A 21,745-nucleotide genomic window follows, 5' to 3' on the forward strand; every position below is an offset into this window, starting at 1 on the left:
TTTTAGCAATATTCCATCAATATCACGGCGGGGGACACAAGAAATGGGCTTCACACATCGTACCCATGTCGGGAATAGAACCCGGATCATCGGCGGGACGAGCGAACGCTTTAACCACTAGGCTACCCGACCGCCCTGTTTGGAAATGCTGGTAGTGGTGCTGAACGATGTAGGATGTAGACATATGGAGGGCATTTGTCTTTTGTTGGCTCGCACGAACCCATGACTAGCATTTGCATGCATTTTTGTGGCGTGCTATCGGAAGGGCAAGCAACGCTGACATTCATTATTATGCTTCAGGCTGTTGTAAAGGTATTTGTCATTGATAATGATAGACACAACAGCCTAATGTTCTATATGAGGTCACATGTGCACGGGTTATCAACATGATATGTGTGGACTTTGTACATCCAAACCATACCAGTCACATTGATCTGTGCCGCCCACATATATCTGCATCTCCCTTGACTCCTTAGAGAGACCATGCTCGATTGTACATCAAACGTTTTGAAATGTTTACGCCATCAGCAAAGTCACAGATACTGACCACGCAATCCAATTTTTCGCAACGATCAGCAATAGAATCCTATATGTTCGAAGCTAGTTCCCTACATGATTCATACATGGGCGCTGATATCGAGACCTTACACTTGTGAAAGGTATTTGTCATTGATAATGATAGACACAACAGCCTAATGTTCTATATGAGGTCACATGTGCACGGGTTATCAACATGATATGTGTGGACTTTGTACATCCAAACCATACCCTGGGTCCGTGTTCCAGTCACATTGATCTGTGCCGCCCACATATATCTGCATCTCCCTTGACTCATGAAAGCCAATTCGATCGTGTCTATGTCTGTATGTCAGGGTGATGCGACCACAGATCCCTTTTACAGGAAGGTAGGTCCCAAACAAGTTGTAGCGTCAGTGTGTGTTACCACTTGAGACTTAAGGTTTAAAATTAGGAAGGTTTGACGCGCCTTTCAACATGTCCTTTATAATTTGTTTCATTTAACAAATTGAATTTCACACATACACACACACACACACACACACACACACACACACACACACACACACACACATATATATATATATATATATATTTGTTTTTTGCCTAACGCCGCACTCGAGACTGGACCAGACAATCAAGTGATTGACATCATGCGCATCGATCCACACAAATGGGATACGATGACATGTATCAACCAAGTCAGCGAGCCTGACGATCCGATCCCGTTAGTCGCCTCTTACAACAAGCATGGTCGCCTTTTACGGCAAGCACGTGGTACTGAAGACCATTCTACCCCGGATCTACACGGGTTATATATATCAAGGCAATTTTCATTTAAGGTATTGAAAACATTAATAATCATGCTTTCATTAAACTGTACCACCTTAACACGAAAGAAGTTAGCATGAAATCCATCTCTATCATGAACCATCACAATTATTTTCTCTGTACTAATTGATATAATTGGATTGCGTGTTTTCATATAGATAGGGGGCATAATGTAAGAGGACTGTCATACAAATTAATATTGCAACATTCATTATCGAGTTGTGTGTGCTTTTCGCAGGAACAATGTCTGACTCTCTCTCATCGTCACATGTCCAAAGTTATCTCACAGAGTGTCCAGTATGTTCTGAACAATTTGATGATGCCGCGCGCCTTCCCCGCCGTATGTCGTGTTGTGTACAGTGTATCTGTCAGCCATGTTTACAGCAGATCTACAATGAAGAAGACAAGACGTTGCTCTGCCCTGTCAGTCACCACAAGCACGAACTTCATAATGGAGTTACCTCTCTTCCGACTGAGCCTATCACATCGAAGATACTAGACTACCAGAAAATCCAAAGAAATGAGCGGGTGGTATGTACAGATTGCCCAAGCAGCAACGAGGCAATAGCACGTTGTGAAGAATGCTGTGTATTTTTATGCAAGGAATGCAGGATAACCCATGATCAACACAGATTGTCACGACATCACAGAACTCATACATTTGAGGAGATTAAAGGTCAGCCGATCCAGGCCTTGAGACGACTGCACGAATGCGGCCATCACCCACAGCGTCAGGAATACTTCTGCAATACCTGCGAGAAGATCATATGTGTTTCCTGCACTGTAGAGGAGCATCGAGAAGGAGCGGGACACATGTTTGTACCTGTGGATAAAGCACACCAAGAAAAATCAATACATGTTGATAACATGTTAAATCAACTTGACGAAAAGGCTGTAGAACTGAGTCAAACAGAACAAGAATTGTTACACAAAGTCGACAACATGCACGTGTCAGCACTTGCAGCGAGACAGGACATCAACAAATGCTTTGAGAAGATGTTAGAGGAGTTGCAACAAAGGAAAGCAACTCTTTTGTCAGACGTTGAGGAGAGAACCGGCGCTGATGTAAAGCTGACCGAAGAGATCCTCCAGTCAACCAGAGAGCTGCTGGCGAAGGTGAGATCCTCAACAGAGTACATTAGACAGATGAGAAGCATGGCAGATAACATCGAGGATCTTCATCTGATGCTTTCCTCTACACCCTCACTGAATGGCATACTAGCTGAGGAGCCAAAGAAAGTGGAATTTGTAAGCAGGGGAACATCCTTTGTCCCAGCCAATCTGAATAATCTCGCGTCCACTATCAAGGTGACAGGCATGGTCAGGTCTGTCACATACACGCCAACCCAGAGGCCAAAATATGTACCACAGAAGACGATATATAACACCATCACACTGGAGCCAGCTGAGGTACCTGCAGGTCGGTTTCTGAAATAGTTCAAATATTTCAATACCTTTGTGACCCTATCTTAAACTGGTTGTTCGATTCTGTTGTTTTAAGCTTGTTTATTTAATTTGCTGTTATTGCTTTTATGTATATTCCAGCAAAATCATAGCAATATGTACATAACCGACTGAAAATGGTTGGCCTTTTAGCGATATCTCATGCAGTTTTAATGTCCTCTCCCAGCAATCATTGATTACTTGGGACGAATTCTTGTCCCTCAATTCACACTAGAGAACGTCATATATGACCATGGAATTAACTGAACATATGCCATATGTATCCCAATGTCGCAAGTAGTAAGCAGTTCACACACTACGATCACCCGGACCCAAGAAAGTCACTAAACCGTACCTCATTGATCCAATCTAGTCACCGAAGTGGTAAACGTCTGAGACCTGCATCACTTCGGGCTTTCCTCCCACATTAAGCTGTCACGCCGTGATATAACTGGAATATTGTTAAAAGTGGCGTTAAACCCAACTCACTCACTCCCTCACTCCAATCTAGTCACCTCTTACGAAAGGAAATTGAGAGCTGGGGGGCCAGTTCTATGCTGGATCCTTATTAGATATGTATTGTTTAATAGTGGTAAACACCGTGTAACTTTTTTTAGTCTAGTAAGGCTTCAGTAATATGATTTGATATGACAAACGGTAGGCTTGGCATTCATTTTATTCACTCAATCAGTATCTTATTTCAGTGTGTGATGGTGACATGGTTCTATCGAAGGTAGACACAATGGTTACAACATGTAAGTTTAAATATGTTTCTATTCATAACAACGTTTTTATTTCAAATACGAACAGATCATATACACATACCATATGTATAAAAAACAAGTTTGTAATATTAAAGGTACTCCTTGTCACGTCTTAGAAAACCACTATTGTCGAATAACTTCAACTTCAGCTATGACGTCGTTTCTAGAGTGACGTCATTCCGGCCCTATGTCACAATCGAATGACGTAAACAATACTAGTGTGATGTGCACTTGAAAGAAGAGACCAAACTGGGAAAGAAATACATTGCTTCTTACTAAGTAATTAAACCTCATCATGAAAATAAAGTCCCCCTCCTGAGCTAATCAAGTATTAAAAAGAAAAAAACCACAACTGCTAGTATAGCAATTTGTCTCCATTTAACATCCCACCTATTGGGTGCACCTTAGCTTCAGACAATCAGTTACTGTTACAAACATCTTTCTTTAAACTGTCACATCCACTTTGAACAGTGGTTACCGTCAGATAATTATGGAATAATGTGAGGGACATTCTCGCGATCTCGACCTTTGGAAACGAGGTAAATATGCCCAAAACACGAGGATGCGAGATTTGTCCAATCTACCGAACCTTTGACAGTTGCAATTTCTCTGATCTACCGTGAGTAACATAGATATTAAGATTACATACTTTGATCTATTTTCAACAGTGGATTCAAAATGTATCCACATTTGCCATGGACGACCGTGATTTCTGAATATTAGCCATATGTTTCCTACTCCTTTCAAAAGGTACACATCTGGAGTGGGACTCAACCGTTGCTAATCGTGACGTGACTGTAGAAGGGACTACGATCTCTAATGCCAGGCCGGATGTCTCGCCAAATGACACAGGCTGTAGGATACAATCCCAGAGATGTGTCATGGCATCGAAACCTCTGATCATGAAGACTCGTCGCATTGACATGTTCCAGGTGAAGTCTCGATTCAGCCTACGACAGAAGGCAGAAAGGAATACGATGCTATTTGAAACAGCTCTTACCCCTTCACCATTAGATTCCGATTGGAATCAGTTGTTGGGGTTCAGTGTAAGTATTGTTGCATGTCCTAATCACAAAACGAAGCTGTGTGTCTGGGTGAGGTATGGGAAACTTGTCACTGACCTGCCACTCTTCAAGAATGAAGTTGGCATGTCCTGTGAGTTGCACTGGAATTTTCTTCTTGATGGCAACACACAGAAAATACATGTCATTAATGTTGGGGATGGGAACACGTTCAGCACTGTGTCGAATGTTCTACTCAACACGCCACTGTGGGTCTTGATGTACGTTTCTCTACCATCTACATCAGAGATGACAGGGGAACTAATATCAGGCCACAACATTGACAAGAAGGGTCACATGTTTGAACTGTGAGTCAGTTAATATTTATCGTGGCAATACCTTCACGGTATAGCGACGGATTATACGCAGTATATCAAGTCTCATACTGTAACATCTTAAATTGAAATTATTTTATCAGAAAAATTTGATGTTGTGTATAACATATGTTTATATTTATACAAAGTCCAAAACTAAGAGAAACTTATATAGATTACTTCATTGGCATGCGTAGTTCATGCAACCAAACATTGTCTGTATTATGGGCCTATGGCCTTTCTACTGAATATACAGTCTGTCTCTGTCTGTAAAGCCAAAATATTTAGACAAAAATATGAAATGTCTCTCAACAACTTACTATAATACATGTAGGTCTATGTAAAGTCTAAATTACTAACACATGTTCTAATTATTTGTATACTGTACAAATGATGTACTATCTGAATGAGACATGTGAACCATTTGTATAAGGAATTTCGGCACCCTCTAACTAACCAGCGGGGCCACGGGTGGCCCAGTCGTCTGAGGCGCCGCGATTCGCTGTGCAGAGCTGCGTCCCTTGGGCACGCCAGAAACCTATGAGTGTGGGTTCGAATCCCGGTTCACCCCGATTATGTTTCTAGGTTTGTCAGCACCATACCCGTGCTCGTGGGTTCACCGAAGTGGTAAACGTCTGAGACCTGCATCACTTCGGGCTTTCCTCCCACATTAAGCTGACACGCCGTGATATAACTGGAATACTGTTAAAAGCGGCGTTAAACCAAATTCACTCGCTCACTCACTCACTAACTAACCAGCAGCTGTTCGTCATCCATTCAGCAGCAAAACGGAATGGTGTCGCAAAAAGATGTATACTGTAATGAAGAAATAAATGGTCTTTGGTGTGGAAAGTGATCAGCCATTATCCTTAACTACCTCTACTGTGTAACTCTGTTTCTAATTGTATTGCTTTCAGACATCTATATTTTGCAAAATGGTACCAATATATAAATTGCATTGGTGTTTTGTTAGTGTACCATATGCCATGATGTGATTTGTGTTGGAGACTTATGTTTGCTCTTCTGTCAGCAGCTGTACAATGAACACCAGTTGTTTAACCATACTTATCCAGTGGAGGATTTGATCATGATCGAGTTCAAATTATCTCAACAAATAACCCATACTATTGTGCACCCACTGGAATCTGTTTTGTTGGATAATCGAGACTGGTTATTAGAGGATATATGTATCTATTTACTTTTCAACATGGATGAGGATGTGCGAATTTCATAGCTTTGATTCCATGATAGTTTTGAATGATTATTGTATTTTAGTAATTAATATATTGTTCTTGAATATGTATGCATGTTCTATAGCAGCACCCATGATGTTATTCTGTTCTTCGCGGGTGGTTGGAGCATATAATGCACAAACCTCTCACTTTTGTACGTGATTCGTTATGTTTTGAAATATGAATACATCTATAAAGTTCCAAGGCTGTTAAAACTGTATGAAAAGAGGTGACGGAAATACACTATCTGTGCAATATTGAATTTGTTGCTGAAATGTTCTGTGAACCTCCTTTTATACAAGTAGCAGTATTTAAACCAACTGAATCCATGGTTTAATTTAGCTTTTAAAAGAAACCACAGGCTGGAACATATCGCAGAGGGATTCCGTGACTGACTGTTCTGTCATCTCGTTCAAACTCCTTGCGTGACAAATATATACAAGTCATCCTATTTCACGTACGCTTGGTGGAGAATGCATATTTCTTAGATATAATTAATTATCTTATGTTTGTTTGTTGTTTAACGCCGCACTCAGCAATGTTCCAGCTATATTATGGAGGTCTGTAAATAATCGTGTCTAGACCAGACGATCCAGTGACTGACATCATGAGCATCGATAAACGCAATTGGGAAACGAAGACATGAATCAACCACGTCACCGAGTCATACTACCCGATCCCGCTAGTCACCTCTTACGACAAGCATGGGTTGCTGAAGATCAGTTCTAACCCGGACCTTGGTCATCACAAGGTGTACACTAACACTACCTGTAAACTTATCAGCGATGGACAGTATAATTACCAAAGTTATCACAGAGGTATTAACAATAGTATCATTGTGTTTAAATGTAATGAATACTTACCTCAGAGAAAAACTCGACGTCTTGTTGCGGAGGTCTTCATTCACATTGTTTGTATGCTCTCTGTATCAAATGATTTGACATCCTTTGATACCGAGTTTGAGTTCATTTTGTTTTGTTGCTGAAATAACCCACAAAACAGGCACATGCTAGTTCTGTACCATTGTGGTGTTACTCACGAGGGTGTTATTATTTGCGCTACGTAGTAACTTTGGTCTGCTCCCTGGAGTGTAAAAGTTGTCAGTGCTGTGCAAAATAGTATGTAGCAGTAAACGTTATAGTTATTATTTGAATGTACAGTATAAAAGCGGGCTAGAGATCACCTGCAACCAATGTTAGGCCACCATACTAGGGATCAAGAGTTACAGTACCATCAGGATTTACACCATTCCTTTAGGTACTGGCTATTGTTACAAAGATAAGTCTAAAGTATAATAAAAAAAGTTAACTGCGTTTATCACTGTTCCCCGCCTAGGGGAACATTAAAATGATGTTTCGTCATATATAGTGAATATAAACTATATACAAAGAACAGAATAAAGCCTTAATACAGTCTTGATAATTATCTCTTAGATAAGCTTGCAATGTAACATCAGTAGTTTCGTAGAAACATGTCCCTATTACAGACACTTTATACTGTGTTGGAGGGCATAGAGCAAGGGCCATAACACTAAAAAATAATTTACGGCAACAATTTTCGAACTCAGTTTTGACAAGTATCACTCAGATGAGCATGCTAAATGTCGTTCATGTAACGTAGGTAGTTTCTGAGACAGGTAGTCAGTGGGGACGCGTTTTCTCAGAAACTGCTGATGAATGAAACTTTGTATGCTCACCTATGAGATACTTGTCAAGACTGTGTTCCATAATAGGCGCCGTAAATTATTTTTTTTATTATTACATTTTGTAAAGATTTTAAGCATACATAGTTACAGCCCTTGATCGATGTTATTTTACAAGCGCATAATGTCTGTACATGGGTCACATTTTCTCTGGAGCTACTGACGCTAGCTGATCTAAGAGATACTTATCAAAACTTAGTTCGAGAATTGGCGCCATAAATCATGTTTTTCAGAGAAGGGTCTTTTTGTGTATTTATTTCACATTTAATAAAAATATTTCTGATGATATAAAGTGACCCCAGTGCCATCTCTTCTTAAGGCTTTATAGGACTCTTTTTTATAGTTTATATTCACTACTTTATGAACAAACAAAATTCTTATGTGCCCTAAGGCGGGGGATAATGGTAGTGCTGTTTTCTTGTTGGGTCTTAGTTCTTGAAATATTTGCATGCAATTGCGACATTTCTGTATGCGTTTTAAGTTGAGTTTGGGGTCTTCAACAGTTTTCTGGAATGTGCTGCATATGTCGCATCGCACCTGTGTCAGTGAGGACAGACACACAATGCCCAAGTGAAGGATATTTCCTTGACGATTGTTAGAGAGGTTGCTCTTGCATATATTTGACACGTTAAAATATATTAAATTCAACCAGGTTGTTTGTGTTATTTTCACATTAATTGTCACCATTACTGTGTCGATTACACCAAATGGAGTCTGTTTTGGCAGATAATTATTCTCTGACGTCGACGTTTTTAATTTTCACAAAAACACATTTCTAATCGCGACATTAAAATCCGATGTACCTCACATCCGCTGTGGATATATATTGGCGTGTTATGAAATGAAATGTGTTGTAATGACCGTTAAGCAACACACAGTAAGCACGACTCGGGATTGGAAAGTTGATAGAATGCATAAGACATTCTCAAGAATGTACACTTGGTGTAAAAGGGGCTCTTACGAAGTACAGTAAACTACTTTATAACGAACTGACGGACATAACGAACTTATTATTAGTCCCGGTCATTTGTTGTATATATGCTGTATGTATGCTTATAACGAACTACGGTTATTACGAACTGTACTTAGTGGTCCCCTCGAGTTCGTTATGACCGTAGTCTACTGTAATATGTCGTTTGATGGTTGCGGAGAGTTCTCTATAAGTGATACTCGGAACCTATATTATGCTACAAGGCTTGTATTACAACAATGCGAGAGTCAGTAATTCTCTATTTATTGTGTCTATGCTCAATGTTCTTCGACAAAATTTGGTAGATATATCAAACAGATCCTGAAGTGGTTATTTTTGTTTTTTTATATATTTTTGGCATTTTGATGATTTAAACCATATCTATTTCCAAGAAAAAGAAATCAGATCAGTGAATAGGTTCAAGCTATTTACACACCTCTCCCTATAGAGGGCATTTAACAATAGCTGAGAGTAAACTGTACATAAAATAAAAAAATTCAATGAAATGTACCTACTGTTGCGAATATTAGGATGCGAATATACAAGTAACACACAAATACACACATACACATTTGGCTACATAAACAAACAGCATGTCAGCATATCACACATACTAACAACTATTAATTTTGATTGATGACATTTTTATGTTTCTCGATTCCCATGGAAACAATTTTTATTGAGTCTTATGAGGGGGTGTATTTTGTTTCCGGGGCACAACTCAAAAACATTTAACATCTTTCATCAAAACTCGGCACATATATCAAACAGATCCTGAAGTGGTGCCTTCTGCTATTTAGGAATTTTTCACAAATTGATTTTTCCCTGTTTTATGGAAACAAGTTAGACTTAGGTCTTTGAAAGGCATTTAGAAGTGATACACATATTGCTTTGATCTTTGTCAGTGTTAATAACCTAGCTGGCTTCAATTTGCCCCTTGCTATGTCCATTCTTTCACCTAGCAGTGCTAATTACTCCCGGTCTCCCGTTTGCCCAGTGTCCATAACCTATTACTTATCTATGATAACTTATGTACTGGTATCCATACCATCAGCGCTAACTACTGTAAAGTGTTGGCTTCCATTGTCTAGTGCTAATCACCCATCAGCGCCAATCATCTGTTGGCTTACCTTGTTAGTTTCTACTCTTTGTTATTTTCCACCTTTTGTTATGTTATTAATTTTGCTGTCCTCACATGTACATATATGTATGTATGTACATATATATATATATATATATATATATATATATATATATATATATATATATATATATATATATATATATATATGCTCTCGGAGCCCCACCCTCTTCAAAATAATGATAAACGATCTATTCGAGGGCCTATCTCCTAAAGTGAACACATCAGAATTCGCGGATGATGGAGCCATCTGGATCCGCACTAAAAGCATGAAAATGGCCCAGAATTTACTCCAAAAATCTCTTAATAAAATACATTAATGGGCTGACAAATGGGGCTTCTCCCTTAACTCAGAATAAAACAACAGGAATAGTATTCAAACATAAAAACATGAAACCCGCCTCCCCAATTCTCCAGCTAAACAATCAAACAATCAAATTTAAAAAACAAACCAAATTCTTCGGACTTATTTTCGATGAACATCTCACCTGGGATGCTCACATCCAAAACCTAACAACTAAATGCAGTAAAGACCTAAACACCCTAAGATGCCTAACTGGCTCTATCACTAATTAGATCAAAACTAGACTACGGCTGCGCCATATACAACACCCTAAAAAACTCTCTATCTAAAAAACTGGACTCAATACAATATCAGGCTCTCTAACTAATTACACGCACCCAACATGGCACCTCCTACACCTCACTTCAGGCCTTAACAGGAGAAATGCCACTAAGTCTACGCAGGGAACAGCTAAGCTTAAATTTCTGGGCCGCGTCCCAATCAAACCCTCTCATCCAAAACTTAATAAACCAAAACATCAGCCCCAAAAACCAAGCTCTAGCTCGTAAACACCCCTTACTTACCCCAATATCCCAAAGAATAACAAACTATCTAAATGAACACCAAATTAAAAATCTTAAACAAAACTGCAAACAATCAAATATCTTCACCCCTAAACTTAAAAAACCCAAAATAGACACAACACTAGCTAGCCAAAAAATTAACAAACCGACCCAACCATAGATAAAACCACCACACTAGCATACATACACGAAACTTGGCCAAATTGGTGTCACATTTACACGGACGGATCCTCAGATCCGAACTCCAAACACACAGGTTTCGGAGTCCATACCACACAACCAACTAAAACCACACAATCCTTCCGACTCCCAAACAACCAATCAATATTCACGGCAGAACTGATGGGCATGGCCTCAGCCCTCCATAATCAAGAATCCAAAAACCACAAAAAAATCCTAATACTTACCGACTCCTTAAGTGGACTGCAAGCCCTCCAAAACAAAAATACCAAAAACCGACCTAAATTAATAAATCAAATACTTAAAAGCTCCTACGACCTAACTAAGGCAAGCAAACAAATAACCTTCTTGTGGATACCCGCCCACGTAGGAATATACGGTTATGAAAACGCCGATAAAGCAGCTAAACTATCCCTCAAAATCCCAGAAATAAGCTTAAACTTACCCATCTCAAAAACAGAAATTAAAAGTGTAAACAAGCAAAAAATCACAAAAAATGGCATAACCTATATCTAAACTCAAATAGCCAAATCAAAAAAGTGCTCAGCAAACCACAAACCAAACCAAAAATTCTCCATCCTTCAAAAAAAATCGACAGAGTAATCACTTATCTCCAAACAGGACACACCAACCTAAATAACCAACTAAATAAGATAAAAACACACAACAGGTAACTCCCCTCACTGCAAACAACTAGAAACCCCAGAACACGCACTCATCCACTGCACACACTACCTAACACATCGAACCGCATTACAAACCACCCTCAATCTAAACAAGGCTCACACTCTAGAAGCAATACTAAACCAACATAATAAACTAGAAAACTTCAAGGCCTTAGGCGTATTCATAATTAAAACGGAACTAATAAAAAGCATCTAAAAACACAATAACCTACCAAATCAAAATCACATAAACAAACAAACATCCACCATACCCAGCTCCCTTAGTTCTCCTCCCCGACCCCATCGGCATCTATTCCAAATTTCAAAATTTCCAAATTCTATATAAGCAACCCCTAAAGCCCCCTCTTGGGTTACTCAGACCACTTTCGCCCCTTTCGGAAACACATTAAATGGCCTGGCCGGGCCCGTGTGCGAAATACGCATCAGTCGGAAAGCGCACGTTAAATCTCCAAAGCAAGTAAGTAAGTAAGTAAGTCTTCGCATTCATTCACCTGATGAAGGAGTAAGCATGTACTCCGAAACGCTGTGTTCCTCATAATAAAGAAGTTGACATCCATATATTATCTTCCTTAAGTTAGACTGCTGAAACGGAGGTAGGTGTCGTTTCCGGGGTAGAACTAAAACATTCTTCAACAGTTTGCATCCAAACTTGGTAATGTATTAATCAAGGACTGAAGTTATGTCTTTTCGTAGTTAGGAATTTAAAAGAAATTCCTGTTTCCATGGCAACAGGTTTGTTTTGAGTCTGCTCATAGTAGTGTGTTTGTCCGGACCATCTCTCTAAAACTAATTGGTATTCTTCTTGAAACTGTTCACACTCAAAGACCAGGTTGTCAACGGGTGTCATTTGCTATTCAGGGAATTTTAGAATTTCCATGGCAACACGTTTGAATTTGATTCTGTTCATAGTGATGTGCACCTAAGGTGGAAATACAAAGTTCCGAATACTAATTCTACGGTATTATTTTGATAGATCAATAACTGCTCTTGTATATGGACAGACAGATTATACAGAAATCTCTCATCAAGTTGGACATAAGGTAACAGTCAGATGATTTGTTCCTTTGTAGTTGCGGGGACCGGGGGGATTTGTCTTCTGACATGATAACTCTTGTGTTAATCACTTTTGAGATATACACATTTGCTATGCCAATTTTTCGCGTACTGCTGGGTGTGTGTTGTCTATGATAATGTAATCATAAAATGCTTGCGAAGCTTTACAGGGTTTGAATAAATGGAGTGCTTCTTTACTAATTCACAGGTTGAATATCGTTATTGATTTTTTTACCATTTAACTTAATAATATCCTTCCGACTGAAGGGTATATAGTGTAGCATTTTGTTTTGATGAAATCATCCAAAATGATCTATTTGAAATTATAGTTCAAATGTTAATATACCATTCCCATCCCAAATATTTTTTTAATAAAGCATATGCCCTTGTCAAACCAGTATTTTTGTTATCATAACCTGTTTTGGTTGTGACATGGTTTAACACAGTTGCCTGACTGTTGAGGTTTCCGTCAGAAGGGATAAATATTTCACATAATCACCTCTAAAGGATCTTTAAGGGATCATTTGTTTTATACAAAACCTTTTTTGAAATCGGGTGAATAAATTGCTGTTATCTCGAAGGGGGTCAAGGTAGAATAAAAATATTGTTCCTCGGAGTGGATACTTAAGTTCCACACAATCAAAGTATATTTATGTCTTGCCACAATTTTAATAGTGGAATATTTGTTGATTTTATTTGTCGCCTAAACAAATCAGCTGTTCAATGGGTAATTGCTGTCGCCTAAACAACAATCGCCAGCAGCTGAAGAGATGTTGTAAATCCTGATGGGGGTACCATGTAGGCAGGAGTAATAAATACGTCCACATGATCCCCAGTGGCAATCTTAGCCCCTTTTTATAATGCCTTTTCAAAGTGATGCCTTTTTTATGGCCACATACAAGTTTTAAGTATAAATCTGCGTCCTTGTCGACAGATTTTAAAAAGTGTGGGTTATGTATTTTTAAATACTGCCGATCTATAATTCTATAAACTCACTCACTCACAAATATGTAATTCTATTTGCCAAAGTATGTATTGTTTATCAAGGTTGACTGAAAAATTAACGCCACTCAATGTTGTCGTACAGTAGTCCAGGAAGGAGTTAAGTGCTACAGTGGTATCGATCAGCGTCGGTAACAGCTGACGACGACAGCATTGGAATTGATGCTGGTTATGTTGTCAAACTGAGGCATGACAAAGCCAGACTACAATATACAATGGGTAATACGTTGCTATTACTTTTAACGACTCTCCAGCAAATGTTCACTTGGTATAAATAAACTTGTAAGTAATCGATTTCTTCTAGGTCTCCTATTTTGAGCGATAGAATAGCCCTATATTTTTAGATTATGCATGGAAGAGTATCGTAGCAAGAATTAGGGAATTAGAAAACAGATGCATTACAACGATTGGTAAATTCAACAGATATTGTCAAAGTTTCCGTCCTGTGTGACGTCATGACTGACGCAAACTCACGTACAACTTCGACGTTTTTTTATCGGCATTTCTGACTATTTCTCTTGGTTACAATGTACAACATAAACATATTAATAACAAAATGTTTCTGACTACTTACATGGCACATTTATGTACAATCAACGAGAATCAACGAAAGTCCCCACGAAAATCCCGCATAATGATGTCAGTGGAAACACCATTTTGTGAAGGTGATCACGAGTTGTGATGTCATACGTCAACATATATTGTACATACAGTAAACTATATTTATAACGAACACGCCATGCCGAACTGATGGATATAACGAACACGCCATACCGAACTGATGGATATAACGAGCACGCCATACCGAACTGATGGATATAACGAACACGCCATACCGAACTGATGGATATAACGAACACGCCATACCGAACTGATGGATATAACGAACACGCCATGCCGAACTAATGGATATAACGAACAGTTTTGGGGTCCCGTTCATCTGCTGTATACAGGTTGTATACGTTGTACGAACGAACGGTTATAACGAACTAAAATCTATGGTCTCTTTTAGTTCGTTATAACTGTATATGGTGAAGGTCGGGTGAAAAAAGAGTAATTTCTGATGTTAAATTATTAAAAGTAACACTCGTTGATTAACACTGAGTTGTGTTTTTTATTTATGGGATTGGACGTACTTTGTTTTGCGTAAGTGTGAACAATATATCCACTAGTTGGTCACTGCATTCCAATGCAACGGGTAACCTAAATTGTCGAAAATGTTTTGTGTCACAGTGCAATTGGCATCCCTTAAACTTCAAAATACGAGGGCGGTCGTGTAGCCTAGTGGTTAAAGCGGTCGCTCGTCACGTCATGGGTACAATTTGTGATGCCCATTTCTCGTGTCCCCCGCCGTGATATTGCTGGAATTCTGCTAAAAGCGGCGTAAAACCATACTCACTCACTCAAAATACGAATTTAATTTCACATTACTGGAGTATGAACGCTTTGGACCGAGAACGTTAAAATCGTGTTAACGCCGGAGCCTGCCTCGGCAAAGTGAAATTCATTTCGTAAGTAACCACTGCCTAGACTGTATGAGTGAGTGAGTGTGTATGGTTTTACGCCGCTTTTAGAAATATTACAGCAATATCACGGCGGGGGACACCAGAAATGGGCTTCACACATTGTACCCATGTCGGGAATCGAACCTAGGTCTTCGGCGTGACGAGCGAACGCTTTAACCACTAGGCTACCCGACCGCCCCTAGACTGTATGATGTGATGAACATTAGACTCGTTCATGGTGAAACTCCTCTCACCCAAATCAGCTGGGCCTGCTTCAAAACGAAGCTCATGCAGAGACAGGCGACAGCAGTCCACTGAAATGCACTGTAACACGTCTCCCTCATTCAAGTCAAATACTGGCTGGTATTAACGTGAAGCAAACGACGCACAGGAACATAATTACGGATGACGCCATGTCACATATGGAACGATCACGTGACACATGAAGCTGAATAAGTCGTAGAAAAGTCAATCAATATGTATAAAACTTATTGGTATTGTTGTATGCATACACACCATAGACACGACCAGCAGGTATGTAGTTTAGACTTACGATAATGGTACGGGTTTTCATATCCACGACTAGTTTAATTTAATCTTATTGACATTGCAATTGCATGTAGGAAGTTTTGTGGAATGATATGGAACATTAACGTGGATTTTAAAAGTGGATTTTGTAATATAATTCGTTATAGCCGATAGATCGCTATATCCGTTGGTTATAGCCGATAGATCGCTGTGTCCGTTGGTTCGAAGCACCGTACCCAAGTTCGCCCTTGTATACCGGTCTGTATCCCGGGCTCGTATGTTTCACCAACTCGACCACCCGTACCCCAACACAATATATAAAACACAGCAAGGAGGAAAATAGATACAGATTGTAAATCAAGTCTTGGAAGGCATTTAGAATGATACACATAAGGAAGAGAATTTATGGATGTTAACTTCTTTATTATGAGGAACACAACGTTTCGTAGTATATGCTCTCTGCCTCATAGGATTCATTCATCTGATGAAGGAGTAAGGATATACTCCGAAACGATGTTCCTCATAATAAAGAAGTTATCCATAGATTTTCTTCCTTTGAAAGAAAAATCATTAGACATATTGTCCCGTCGACTATCACAACTACATACAGTGTGTTCCGGTTACAGGAGACGAACAGCAGTAATTTCCGTCCAGACATCATGAGGTTCAACATGAAGACCGCGGTCACTTTGCTGCTGTTGTTTGTCGCCGTGGTGCTGTTCCTGTTGAGGCGCAGTCACACTGCGGTAACTGCCACGCGTCAACAGGTGGAAGTGAAGAGCTGGGCGGAAGAGTATGAACAGGCAAAGACGAAGGACTCCCTTATACTACCCGCTTCCGGCGTCGTTAACGTCATAGAGGAACACCATGAGGGTAGGTGACAAAGATGGACTGGACAGATGATTGTGCACGGGGGTGTCTGTAGGAGACGATGTTGTCGCGATCAGGTGGTGGTGTGAGTGAGTAGTATGGTTTTAGCAATATTCCAGCCCTGTCACGACCAGAAACACAAGAAATAGGCTTCACACATTGTACAGCGGGCCGTCGAACCCGGGTGTTGGGAGAGCACCGGAGGTAGGAGACAAAGATGAAATGGTCAGATGATCATGCAGTAGTGTATATGTAGGGGTCGAGTTTGTCTGATCAGGTGGTGATGGAGGAGACGATGGTGCAGCGATCGGGTGATGTTTGGGGAGAGTATGTTGTAGCGATCATGCAGATGGTGGTGGAGGAGACGATGTTGTAGAGATAAGATGGTGGTGGAGAAGACGATGTTGTAGCAATCAGATGGTGCTGGAGGTGACGATGCTGTAGCGATCCGATGGTGCTGGAGGAGAAAAATGCTGTAGCGATCAGAATGTAGTGAGGTGACGATGCTGTAGCGATCAGATGGTGGTGGAGGAGACGATGTTGCAGCGATAAGATGGTGGTGGAGGAGACAATGTTGTAGCGATCAGATGGTGGTGGAGGAGACGATGTTGTAGCGATCAGATGGTGGAGGAGGAGACGACGTTGCAGCGATAAGATGTTGCCGGAGGAGACAATGTTGTAGCGATAAGATGGTTGTGGAGGAGACGATGTTGTAGCGATAGGATGGTGGTGGAGGAGTCGACGTTGCAGCGATCAGGTGGTGGTGCAGGAGACGATATAGTATTCTGTACACGTGTGTGTTGCTGCACTAATGTCCTAACTGTGGTAGAATAGGTCTTCAGCAACCCATGCTTTCCGTAAAAGGCGACTATGCTTGTCGTAAGAGGCGACTAACGGGATCGGGTGGTCAGGTCATGCACGTCATCGCATCCCAATTGCGTGGATTGATGCTCATGATGTCAATCACCGGATTGTCTGGTCCAAACTTGATAATTTACTGAACGCCATCATATAGCTGGAATAAAGCTGGAGTGCGGCGTTAAACAACATAAAAACGAAACAAACGGTACTTACCTGTGTGTCTGTTGCAGAACTGGTATGTGTATTCAAGCACTGATGCACTCTGTGTGTATGGTGCAGCACTGATATACTCACAATGTGTGTTGTAGCACTGATGCATTGTGAGTACTCTTTGTATGTGTTGTAACTCTCAATTTGATATTCTACATGTGTAGTGATTTACTCTGTGCTATTTGTTGCAGCACTGATGTACTGGTTCTCGGCCGCGTCGAATGGGACCATCAAGAAACAGGGTAACACCTTGGTAATATCCTTTTCGCCATATCATACCCTCATATATGTACATTTGCAGTGACCAGGCGATGGTGAACAATATGTGAAGGCAATTGACGTTGTTACCTGAATATTCATCAGACTTGTGTCAAACCATACGTGAAAACACACTCTCTCATCCCCTCACCCACTCTCTCACTCACCCACATACATTCACTCACACAGATATTTATATATGTGTGTGCATATATATGTGTGTGTATATGTACGTGTCTTGGTAAAATAGATCTTCACCAACCCATTCTTGCTGTAAAATGCGACTATGCTTATCGTAATAGGCGACTAACGGGATCGGGTGGTCAGACTCGCTGACTTGGTTGATGCATGTCATCGTATTGCAATTGCGTTGATCGATGCTCATGATGTCAATCACTGTATTGTCTTGTTGAGACTCAATTATTTACAGTCCGCGTTTGGTTCAAGCCGCTTTGAAATGTTTTTCAGTTGTATCGCGGAATGTGATGTGGGAGGAAAACCGATGTGTTCCTATATGTATCTTACACGTTTACTACTTGTGTTTGTTTGTATGTATGTTGTCTGACGCAGCACTCAGCAATATTCCAGCTATATGGAGGCTTAAAATGTGTGAATCTCACGAGCACGACCACGCTGCTGTCAAACCAAGAATCGTAATCTGGGCAAAACGGGGATTTCACCATAGCACCATGTCAGTAACCGGAATGCACATCTACCACTAGTCTGTTTCTACCAATACAGGGCGGTACACAGACATTTCTGTGAGAATTAAAATACTGAACAAAGCGCTCGACATGAGCAACACAAACGCCTTCATATGTGTTACTTTGTTAATCGACCATGATCATATAGCTGGAATATTGTGCAGCGTTAAACAACAAATAAACAAACAAAACAAACATTTGTGTTGAGATGCATTAGTAGACTGAGTTTTTAAGACCCATTTAGTAAAATTCAGAACTCGCTGGTCGCAAGTACCAGATTCGTCCTATTGATGATCTTCGGTACAAGGCGAGATAATGTCGTACAACGCAAGATAAATGTCGTACAACTCAAGATTAATGTCGTACAACGCAAGATAAATGTTGTACAACGCAAGCTAAATTTCGTACAATGCGATATATCACGCGTCAGCCTCCAGTTTTATGATATGCAGCTCCAGTGGTATTCAGATGGCTTACTTTTTATCATTTATCTTACCCTGATCGACGTTAACATACTCTACTTCCTGTTACCCTGCCTTGCGCATGGCATTAACAGGGTAAAACAATGCTGTCACACATTGTGATACAGATAGAAGCTCATTGTTCATAGTATTATTTACCATCATGTCAATAATTAACTGAATGAAATGCACGGTCCTGAATACTGGGTAATCGTTTTAAGTCCTGTTTTAGTCCTGTTCTAGTCCTGTTCTCTTCTCTTGTGTAGTTGCACATAGATGGCCACAATGAAGCTGCCAGCCCAGTGCACTGGAGGAAGATGCCACTATTTCAGTTTCCAAAACGCCAGGAGGAGTTGAACCAAATGATGGAGAAAAGCAATGCTTTTGTCCACGTAATTAATCAAAATTATTGTTGGTGTGAGTGAGTGGCGTCGAGTAACATGAGTGAGTTGGTGAATAGGTAAGCGTGTGTGAGTTAGTGAGTGAATGTCCGAGTGACCTGAATTCAGTTAAATATATGGTCAAGCTAAATATTAATTTCCTGCAAATGATCAAAAATCTATAAACGGTATGTGCTCATCTGAAAAAATATAATTTTGAGTGAATGACTGAATTTGGTCATTCTTTCATCTTTCATCTATGTCTTAAATGTCAGTAATGTGAAATAGATCAGTGTAAGTTTTAATTAATAACGTTTACTCTTCTGTCTAATAAATCTTCAATATATTGCCAGGTGGCTGCCGTCACGGGGTTGATCAACCGTTTCATATGGGTGTGGCCACCGTATGATTCTGGCGGATATCAGCACGAAAACAGCGAGCCCTACGTGTCTCTGCGACTGAAAGTTGGGGTCATGTTTCAGCCAAGAGATAGACGTGATGTACTAGTACACTGTGCTTGCGCAGAATCCGACCAGCTGAAGATGGAGAAGACGTGTGTCTGGATTGATGCTCATCGAGATGGTTCGGAGGAATATTTTGAAATACCGGAGTCAACATGTGTTGATATGTCTCTTAGTGGCACGGTGGAGTTCGTAAGTACAGGCAAGGCTATAGAGCTGGCTAAGTCAGGCACCTGGATCACGGCGAATGACAGCATCATCCTGGACATTGATGAGGACTACTACGGCAGTGAAGCTGCATCATCTCCTCTGTATGAATCTGGCATGAGCAAGACTCAAATCAAAGAGATATCATCAAGTGTTGGGATGCTATTGTGTGTTGGAAATGCACACGATGAAATGATGGCTGACAAATTCTTCCATGACCTTTTAAAGATCATTCTCAAACACATCAAACCCTGCGATAATAATGCAGCCGAGGGTAACAGCATATGCTCTGACCATCTTGCAATGACGAATGCAGTTATCGGCAATATATACGATATACTGGAAAAAGCTAGGCATGTTATGTGCATGCCAACCCAATCTACACAATATATGCTCAACCGTCTTCTCAACGATCTGCTCTACCTCAATGAGCGTCAGTTGGAGGAACTGACAACCGTAGGCGTGTGTATGAACCAGTCCCCAAGAAGCACATTCTTCAACCTAAATGATGGTGTGGTGTTATGCCAGGGGTACAATGCCCCAAGGACAACGCTCATCCAATACCAGAGCGTGGATAAGGAGGCGATTGACCAGACCACAAACCATCTCCAAACCATCCTTTCCCACTCATTTCCTCCCGGAGTGGTGACTCTCGCCCGCTCTGTGCGAGATGGCTTTACTCCGAGGAAACATGCCCACACTATTGAGTATAAAGTTATCAATGTTTTGAAAACAGTGTTCCCAAACAGTATAGATGACAGTAGCATACACTATGACTCGCAGCTGCTTGGAGGTAAAGACGGGTGGTATTTTCGACACAAGACCATTAAGGCTTAATCATTCATGTTGGAAATAAAACTTGTGTTTTGTTCTTAAAACTAGCTGCCTGTGTCTTTCTGAAATTCAATATTAATACGGATAAAAATATACAAAAACTCATTTTTATCCAAACTGATTGAAATAAAGGAGCAACCATTTGATATTTTGTGTGTCTACATTTAATTTTAAAAATATATTGTCCCAGAATATTTGTGTAAAAAGGTAATTATGCCTCAGACTGTTGTACAATAATTGTCTGCCACAAAAAATTTTTTTTTGTTGCAATGTGTTATTATATTGAAGAAATTCAATATCATAGCTTAAAAAGTATGAGCTGCAACTGAAAAATATCTAATCTCCAGACACAGCGGTTATGGAAATATCTGCATATGATACGTTATCTTTTAGGTTCACTCTCGTCCTGTTGACAATGGCCAACAACTTGGTAATACATTCAGGTCTTGATGACATTGGTCCACAGCTGGGTAATGCATCCTGGTCATGTTGACATTTGTCCACAACTGGGTCATGTTGACAGTGATCCACAAATGTCATGTTGACAATGGTCCTCGGCTGGGTAATACATTCAGGCTATGCTGACAATGGTCCACAAGAGGGTAATTATATTCAGGCTATGTTTACAATGGTCCACAGCCGGGTAATACGCATCCGGTGTCAGGTACACTCAGGTCACGTTGACAATGGTCAACAAAAGGGTA

At 40.2% G+C, this 21,745-nt stretch overlaps 2 protein-coding genes across 3 annotated transcripts; both read left to right on the forward strand.

Moving 5' to 3' along the window:
* Window positions 1-549: 549 nt before the first annotated feature.
* Window positions 550-5,492, forward strand: LOC124135194 (E3 ubiquitin-protein ligase TRIM56-like). 2 transcript variants are annotated; one of them, XM_046500445.2, is made up of 4 exons: window positions 550-905; window positions 1,586-2,767; window positions 3,495-3,545; window positions 4,305-5,492. In XM_046500445.2, exons 2-4 carry the CDS (start codon window positions 1,591-1,593, stop codon window positions 4,925-4,927), a joined length of 1,851 nt encoding a protein of 616 aa, XP_046356401.2. In that variant the 5' UTR covers window positions 550-905; window positions 1,586-1,590; the 3' UTR covers window positions 4,928-5,492. The 2 variants fall into 2 exon arrangements, with proteins under 2 accessions (XP_046356401.2, XP_048252280.1); XM_048396323.1 differs by lacking the exon at window positions 3,495-3,545.
* Window positions 5,493-15,782: 10,290 nt separating this feature from the next.
* LOC124135269 lies at window positions 15,783-21,187 on the forward strand. The gene is made up of 5 exons (XM_046500537.2): window positions 15,783-15,801; window positions 16,422-16,668; window positions 17,928-17,989; window positions 19,426-19,551; window positions 19,893-21,187. The coding sequence occupies exons 2-5, from the start codon at window positions 16,455-16,457 to the stop codon at window positions 21,042-21,044; spliced, it is 1,554 nt and encodes a 517-aa protein (XP_046356493.2). The 5' UTR covers window positions 15,783-15,801; window positions 16,422-16,454; the 3' UTR covers window positions 21,045-21,187.
* Window positions 21,188-21,745: the final 558 nt, after the last annotated feature.

Source organism: Haliotis rufescens, unplaced genomic scaffold (assembly GCF_023055435.1).
Source record: "Haliotis rufescens isolate VD_foot unplaced genomic scaffold, xgHalRufe1.0.p SCAF_15, whole genome shotgun sequence".
Lineage (NCBI taxonomy): Eukaryota > Metazoa > Mollusca > Gastropoda > Lepetellida > Haliotidae > Haliotis > Haliotis rufescens.

Excerpts from the sequence above, each read along its gene's own strand:
- LOC124135194 (XM_046500445.2), top strand. The coding sequence starts at position 1,591 with ATGTCTGACTCTCTCTCATCGTCACATGTCCAAAGTTATCTCACAGAG. Across the intron at positions 2,768-3,494 it reads GCCAGCTGAGGTACCTGCAG|TGTGTGATGGTGACATGGTT; the intron begins GTCGGTTTCTGA and ends ATCTTATTTCAG. Across the intron at positions 3,546-4,304 it reads AGACACAATGGTTACAACAT|GTACACATCTGGAGTGGGAC; the intron begins GTAAGTTTAAAT and ends TCCTTTCAAAAG.
- LOC124135269 (XM_046500537.2), top strand. The coding sequence starts at position 16,455 with ATGAGGTTCAACATGAAGACCGCGGTCACTTTGCTGCTGTTGTTTGTC. Across the intron at positions 17,990-19,425 it reads AGAAACAGGGTAACACCTTG|TTGCACATAGATGGCCACAA; the intron begins GTAATATCCTTT and ends TCTCTTGTGTAG. Across the intron at positions 19,552-19,892 it reads AAAGCAATGCTTTTGTCCAC|GTGGCTGCCGTCACGGGGTT; the intron begins GTAATTAATCAA and ends ATATATTGCCAG.